The 8,626-nt window shown below is 37.2% G+C and overlaps 1 protein-coding gene across 7 annotated transcripts in view; it reads right to left on the reverse strand.

Annotated features, from left to right (window-relative positions):
* Window positions 1-265: 265 nt before the first annotated feature.
* Window positions 266-8,626, reverse strand: part of LOC111899014 (BRASSINOSTEROID INSENSITIVE 1-associated receptor kinase 1) — a 41,360-nt gene continuing 32,999 nt past the window's right edge. For 5 of the 7 annotated variants that reach the window (XM_023894893.3, XM_042897894.2, XM_023894892.3 and 2 more), the window contains one exon: window positions 268-744. In XM_023894893.3, the coding sequence (XP_023750661.1) occupies window positions 439-744 (306 nt within the window). In that variant the 3' untranslated portion in view covers window positions 268-438. Of the gene's footprint in view, window positions 745-8,626 lie in introns of all 7 variants that reach the window. The other 2 variants (XM_042897893.2, XM_023894894.3) reach the window with 2 other exon arrangements.

The raw sequence follows: 8,626 nt of genomic DNA on the forward strand, positions 1-8,626 counted from the left end.
CCAAATCTTTATTGCCAATACCTCTAGTACCCGATCTATCAATGTTACCTTTGATTTCTTTTAAATTTGTGGGTCTCATTTGTAGGGTTCATATAAAAAAAAAAAAAGAACATACAAAGTGTAATATTTTCATTGTACTACTTTTTGTTAAGGTTATCAATTGTTTCTTATTTGAAATGATATATGGATAAATGATTGTTTCATAAATATTCAAGAAAATAGCAACATATTTGAAAAAATGAAAGGGAAAAAAAATAAAGGATAAATATTAAAGATCCATGGAGTATATTTAGGAGGGGTGTCACAATAAAAAAAATAATGAAAATATGTAAAAAGTTTAGACGTAAGTGGAAAAAGCTTCACTCTGTCGGCTTTATTTGTTTAATTTTTTTCTATAATAATTTTTTTCTATAAAAAGTAAGATAGATGGATCTTCGATCATCTAGGACCAGACAAGTGATCATTGCTAGGGTTATAAGTTGAATCCGGATTGAAATGAATATGTATGTGGCTAAACTCTTGCATCGAAATCTTCTCTTTCTGCCACTCAGCCCACCTTTCCACTAAACAGTTACGTTCGAGCATTTTCACAACTTGTGACATCTTGGGTCGTTCGGTTGGTTTGACTTGTGTACATGATAGAGCTATGTGTATCAATTCTTCTACTTCTTCTTTCAAATAATTACCATTTAAATCCGTGTCCACAAGTATCTCCAACTTCTTATCTCCAGAAAGTCCTTTCACCTACACAATTTCAAACTCTAGCATTGAACAAAAAAGACTTGAACTTTCTTCCATTGTTCAAAAGATACGATTTGATTGAGATGAGAACAAAGGCATGTTAGGATAAGCTCAACGGAGGCTTGTATTTGAATGAAATTATAACGGGAAATTTAATTTTTGTATTGAAGTTAAATAATAATCAGTGACGCATCTAAAACAGAAAATTACATGGTTCCTTAATTACATGAACTCGATAAAATGGAAGGATTAATAATACTTCGTGACAAGTCGGGATGTATACCTTTAAATATTTTAACATATATCTGATAGTTATACATAAAAATTTCTTACAATTATACATAGGATAGAACTGAATGCAACAAGACCGGATGGAAGAAGACTTGAACATGACATAACAAGATGTTAATATATAGTATATTACCCTTCAAACAATATATGAAATGTAAGCATCTCCATAACTAACTAAGAAAAATGAGTACAAACAAAACCTATAGCAAACTAGCAAGTTTTATTGTTATCAAAACCATATGTATTTCACTATTACGAAAAACCAAATTAAACAAAATAAAATTATAATGTTAAAACACATAAAATCAAAAATAATAACTCTAACATAAATTTTTTTGGTTAACAACACACATAACCCGTTGTGCAAGCATAAAAATAATCAAGATAATATCATGCATGTCAAAATCATAAAGGTATTGTTTCTTTTCCCTTAGCTATGCTTCGACTTCTCAATCACTAACACCATCACACATTTCTCTTATCTCTTTCTATGTTTTTAATTATTTGGTTTCTTCTATGTGTTTTTTTATCTCTTTTTAATGACCTCTTGATTCATGCTGTATCTAACATCTCATTTGACTTGATAAAAAATTATAGATCATGTTTGTTCCTGTTATGTTCATCCGAGAGGCTCTAAGATAGGTCCTAAAATTTTTTTAAGGTAGGTCCTTAAAAATTTACTATGTAAAATCTATATAAATGTAAAACCTTAGGTAGGTCCTAGAACCTACCTAAGCCTTAAGTAACTTCTGTAACGCCCGTAGATCCGGGCTAGTCAATTTAGAGACAATGAGTATCAAAAATGAGTTTTTGATGGAAGATTATTTAGAATGAGTAATCTTAAACAAGTTGTAGAATATGTCACAAGGGTTCCGTACATATAAAGAATGTCGAAATCCAAGTTATAACGAAGAAGTTATGGCTCGTCGAAGTTTCGCGACAAAACCGGCACGACACTACGCGATGTAAATAGTGAATTTACGATAAATGACTTTTTGGCCTTAGTGATCTAAACAAAAGTTATAGTATACGTTAAACCGAGAGTGTGCATAAAAAGAACACCCAAATCTGACTTCGTATGAGGAAGTTATGATTTTTCTAAGATTTGGCCTAGCAGTGCACGACCCAAAACTCGAATTCTAGATCGAGCGGTTTTTGGCCAATGCGACCTAAATGAGAATTGAATATCTCATTAATAGGAACTCAATGAAAAAAAAGAAAGATCAAAACGGAGTCTGTATGTAGAAGTTATGAATTTTACGCGGACATTTAACAGTGTAGTCACCTTCTATTGTTAAATTTATGATCGGTCGAGAATTAGCTGACGGAGTCAAAAGCAAAGTTGTAGATCTTATTTTTACCTACGCATAGATATAAAGAACATAAAAAACAGAGCTCGTATGCGAAAATTACGGATTTAGAAGTCGGAAGTGTGTTGTGCGAAAATGGGTGACGTGGCACAATCTTGGCCATTGCTTTCTCCCCAAGTCTTGCCACCATATGGTGACATGTGGCACCAAGTTCAGCCATATTTCACCTATAAATAGAACCTCTCCCACTCTCATTTACTTCACACCTTTCCGATTCTTTCTTCTCTCTACACTCTCTCTAAAGCTCCCAAAAAAAACTCCCCTAGCGCTAGAAGAAAGCCCCGGAGCTCTCGATGGCTCCGAGAAGAAGAGCTTTCGGCTCGAAAGTTCTGCCTGCAGAGCACGGCTTCTAGCCACCCCCTTATAGGTAAGATATGCCTACCTAATTTTTAATATAGCTTTTATTTAAATATAGTAACATTATTAGAACCTTATAATAATTATTTGAGCTATTATTATGGGTTATATAAGTGTCGTTATAATATCTTTTTAACCACTTGTGGTACGGGGAATCCCGTTTGAAGGGTCGTCTAGGTTGTTGGATTTCAGAGTGTGCTATATGCCAAAATGATCATGCCCTCCGGTGTTTCATGTCTGGACCCTGTCTGTACATAGTGGGTGAAGAGTATTGTTTAACGCTTATATAATAGTAATAATAGCTAGACTATTAATTAGTCTCGTTGAACATTAGACTAAATTCTAGTGGAAATGATACTAGGTTTTGTCAACGGAAATTTGTTTTAAAGTAAATGAAGTGTTGTCCGAGTACCGAGTCACCACCTTTGCAGGTGAGTGCATAGTTACTTTCATCTTACACATAGATATCAAGTATTTTATATAAATTATGTGCTATGTGTGTATATTGTCTGAATACTTGTTGTCTATGCTGGATGAAACGTTTTATACATGTTTTAAATGATCTAAACTGTATATGTATTTATATCTATAAAATGTGTTGGGTAAAACATGGGTAGATTAGAGGTGAGATAAATGATGAGCGATGAAAGATGAGATAAATGATGAGCGATGAAAGATGAGCGATGATATATGAGTGATAAAATATGGTGCGAAGCGATGAGCCAAAACGATGAGCCAAAGCGATGGTCCCGTCATCTAGCAGAGTATGGATGACAACCACGGACTATTCTAGACAGTCTAGTGGACCACTAGCAGGCTCGTAACCTGTAGGTGTTGTGAACAATGTGTTCACCCGGTGTACTCTAAAAACCGATTGACAAGTATTGCGAGTGGACTCTCGAAAACGATACTGTCAATAAACGAGATAAACCCTAACGACTATGAAAACTTAGTGCCGATTCCTTAGGATACTCCTTAGAAATGAATGAACGAGGAATAGCTGAATCTTAGGGTAGATCCTTAAGAGTAAAGAAGATAATGAGGATGGGTAATTGGGTTGATTGTTTGATGTTTAACATAATAATTATATTATTGTGGGTTGAAAACCCTATGTACTCACCAGGTTTCCCAACCTGACCCACTCAAGCTTATTTGTATCACAGGTGTCGATATGAAGCTACTTTACACTGAGGGATTTAAAAGAGATGTAGATCACTAGTGTAAATGAATGTAAATTCTGTTTATGATTATGTTTCTTTATTGAGAATGACATCCCAATGTTTTAAAATTGAATAAAAATACATTTCTTAGAAATCTTTGATAACATATTTATCATGTTTTTCTGGGAACAAATTCCACAACATTTTTATTAAAAGAGGTAATCTGATTTTTATAAACCATAAACAAAACCGGTCTTTTATGGTCGTGAAAATGGGGATGTCACAACTTCTCTCCTAATAATAATGGTTCTTCATTTACTTTTGGATGCAATCAAATAATTTATGTTGCATAACTCTCATATTGTTGAGTTCGTATGTTTAATTTAGAGGGAAACGTTTTGTTGATTGTGTTTCAATAGAAATTTCGCTTATTCTCTGTCAAATTTGAATGTGTCCGGATGTTCATACGAGAAAAAAAAATGACAACTCATCTGAACTTTGAATAAATGAATTGGCCACATACATTGAGACATAATGTGGCATCTTATTAAATATGGATTTCTTGATAATATCTTGGACTTTTATCAACTTATTGATGTATGATGTGAAAAATAACAAGTGGAAATAATAATAATAATAATAATAATAATACATATGTAATTCGAGATTATTAGAGATAATGTGTATGTGCATGTGCGGTACTCGGCTTCGGATGAGAAACATGAGACTACCGATTGTTTCTTTGTTTTCCATGATATAGGAGCACCTCCCAATAGAAGTAAATACCTAATTCTAGACCATCTAGTGTAAGGACATCGGAGCCAATCAACATTGCAATAGGTAACAAAATTCAGACCTCCCACTTTAGGAAAGAAAATCCCTTGCCCAGGTGTCATAACGAAGGACATGAACTGTTTTGCATCCATGTGGATTTGACGAGGGTCAGCAACAAAATGGCTAATAATTTTTACTGTATATATGCAATATCCGACCTAGTGACTTGAAGGAAGAAAACCCTTCCAACAAGTCGTCGATACTGGCTTGCATCAACTTTGAGACTTTCTTTTCTTTGTTCGAGTTTCAAGTTTTGTTCCATAGGAAAAGAACTTGGAAGACATCCTTGTAACCATCTATCTTCAAGAATGTCTATTGTATACTTTTGTTGAATTAAAACCAAACCAACAAAAGTTCGTGCAATCTCAATGACCAAAAAAATATTTCAAAACCTCAATACCTTCAATGTTGAATTTTGTTAATTAAGATAGCTTTTGGTTTCTTGTATTTGGTCAGCATTGTTACCCGGAATAATTATGTTATCAACATAGATAAGTGTTGGTATGTAAGCATTCTCACGTTTATAAATAAACAAATAATGATCAACACAAGATTTCTTAAAAACCATACCTAGTAAGGTCGAGGTGAATTTTTGATACCAATTATGTGAGACTTGTTTGAGTTCGTACAATAATTTTCTTAATCAGAAAAATCAAGTCTCCTCTCTTCTCGAAAAATCTTGAGGGATTTTCATATAGATTTCTTCTTCTAGATCTCCATGCAAGAAAATGTTATTAATGCCTAACTGGTGCATGATCAAATCCTTTTTTAAAAAAACTATAAACTGATTAGTTCTGATAATGATGACAGTTATATGTAATCTAATGACCCCTACAAAATAGGAGCTAACCCTAAAGATAAATTAACTAAACAACTAGATAAAACTTAAAACATCACCTAGACTTAAGATTCCAACTTGATCCAATCACCTTTAACCTGAACCACCACCATTGTCTTGATTTGGCCCAAGCCTATACAGGCCCACTGCATCATCCTCCCCGTCTTCGAGAGGACTCAACCTCAAGTCCAATGGATTGTCCAACTCTGGAAGGAACGACGATAAATCTGCCACGTTGAATGTAGCGGACACGTTATAATGGCTAGGTAGATCGATCTTATACACATTATCATTGATTCGTTTTAACACACGAAATGGTCCATCAGCACTAGGTTGTAATTTTCTAGCCCGACCTCCTGGAAAATGCTCCTTACGGAGATGCACCCACACCATATCTCCCCTCCTGAAAGACCACCTTCTTTCGTTGCAAGTTGGCACGACGCTGGTAAACGATGTTATTATTGGTGATCTGATCCTTGACTTGTTGGTGGATACGTTTGATTTGTGCCGAGCGATCCTCCCCCTCCACACTAAAGTACTCGGCTGCTGGCAAAGGCGCCAGATCCAATGGGGTAAACGGATTCCTGCCATATACAATAAGAAACAGACTCATACCGGTGGAACGGTGCGTAGAACGATTATAGGCGAATTCAACTTGGGGAAGAACTAAGTCCCACTGTTTCAAATTGGACCCAACAAGACTATACAACAAATTTCCGAGACTTCGATTTGTAACCTCGGTCTGTCCATCACTTTGTGGGTGATGCACGCTACTAAAATTGAGTCGCGAACCCAAACGCCTCCACAAAGTATGCCAAAAATGACTAACAAACTTCACATCGCGGTAAGAAGTGAGGGACTTGGGCACACCATGCAGCCTAACGATCTTAGTAAAGTACAACCGTGCGATTTTGCTGACATCATAAGTCTTAGCACATGGAATGAAATGACTCATTTTCGAAATCGATCCACCACTACCATGACCGAGTCTTTCTGTCGTTGTGTCCTTGGGAGGCCGACAACAAAGTCGATACTGACATCCTCCCACAATCCTTCAGACACAGGCAGGGGCATATATAATCTCGCGTTAAAGAGATGTGTCTTTGAAATATAGCACACGCGACATCGCTCCACAACTCTTGTGACAGCCTTGCTTATTTTCGGCCAAAAGAACCACTCTTTGACAAGCTGTAGCGTCTTGTCTCAGCCAAAATGTCCACCTAGGGCTCCTTGATGCCCCTTTAAAATGATGGCATCCCGTAACGAACATTAAGGAACACACAAACGTATTCCTTTAAACAAGAAGCCTTCATGCAATTAGTATCCGAGAGAAGGACCTGCCTGACATGCTACCCATAGTTTTGAAAAATACGGATCATCGGGGTAAAGGGTAGCGAACCGCTCAAATGCATCTACCTATACTTGAAGCGATGTAAGCAACCCACGACGACGACTTAAGGCGTCAGCCACCATGTTCGAGACCCCGGACTTGTGTTTAATTACAAACGAAAATCCTTGCAAGAACTCGACCCACTTGGCATGACGGGGGTTTAGTTTATGTTGTCCTTGAATAAACTTCAAAGCTTGATGATCCGAAAATAGAATAAATTTAGCATGTAACAAGTAATGGCGCCAAAATTCCAAGCTCCGAATGATCACATAGAACTCCTTGTCATAAGTGCTATATTTCTGTTTTGCTTCACACAACTTCTCACTGAAAAATGCAATGGTTCGGCCTCCTTGGCTAAGTACGCCTCCAATTCCAAGGCCTGAGGCATTGCATTCGAATTGGAAATTCTTTTGAAAAGTCGGTAGTGCCAACACCGGGGCACTAGTGATGCACTATTTCAACTCTGCAAAGGCTATTGTGGCCTCGGGAGTCCAACAAAACAATTTTCCTTTCAAACAATCTATGATTGGGGCTGCTATTGTACTGAAATTTATAATGAACTGTCGATAAAATGAAGCTAAACCCATAAAGTTCCTCACTTCATGAACAGTAGTCGGAACAGGCGATGACATCACCGCTGCCACCTTGTACTCGTCCATCCGAATTCCCTTTTTAGAGATCAGGTACCCCAAAAACAAGACTTCAGGGGCCAAGAAACAACATTTCTCTGCATTGGCATATAGCTTTTGTGCCCGAAAAAATATTAAAAACTTGGCGAAGGTGGTCCATGTGATGAGAAATCTCCCGACTGAAGACCAAAATATCATCAAAATAGACCACAACACACTGGCCGATGAGTGGTTTGAAAATGTGATTCATTAACCTCATAAAAGTGCTTGGTGCATTCGACAACCCAAAAGGCATGACCATCCATTCGTACAACTTGTCTCTTGTTTTGAAAGCCGTTTTCCATTCGTCACATGGTCGCATTCTAATTTGGTGATACTCGTTCCTTAGATCAATTTTGGAGAAAACCGATAACCCATGGAGTTGGTCTAGGAGGTCATCCAATCACGGAATGGGAAATCGATATTTGATGGTGATTTTATTCACCCCCGACTGTCAATACGCATTCGGTAAGCCCCATTTGCTTTAGGCACGAGGAGGGCGGGTACGATACAAGGACTCATACTCTCTCGAATGAGGCCCTTTTCCAGCAACTCAGTGACCTGTTGTTGAAGCTCCACATAATGGGCTAGGTTCATCCTATATGCTGACTTATTAGGAATCGAGGCACCGGGGATGAAGTCGATGCAATGCTGGATTTCACGTACCAAAGGGAGTCCTGCAGGAATTTCAGTTGGTAAGACATCCACAAACTCCCGAAGAAGCTGTCTGACTGCATGTGGCGGTTCGACAGCACAAGGATTGGCTTCAGTTATGACTAAGGCAAACATAATAGGTGGTTTAGTGGTCCTCGTAAAATCTAAGAATTCTGACTTGGTCACGATGAGTGCTTCATTTCCCGATTCCCGTATGTCTAATGACACCAATTTAATGTTAACTCCTGCCTTTTTGTAAGTATAGGTGTTCAAGTACCCATCATGACTTACACGCCGATCGTATTGCCACAGACGACCTAAGA

The sequence above is a fragment of the Lactuca sativa genome, chromosome 9 (genome assembly GCF_002870075.4).
Source record: "Lactuca sativa cultivar Salinas chromosome 9, Lsat_Salinas_v11, whole genome shotgun sequence".
NCBI classification, from domain to species: domain Eukaryota; kingdom Viridiplantae; phylum Streptophyta; class Magnoliopsida; order Asterales; family Asteraceae; genus Lactuca; species Lactuca sativa.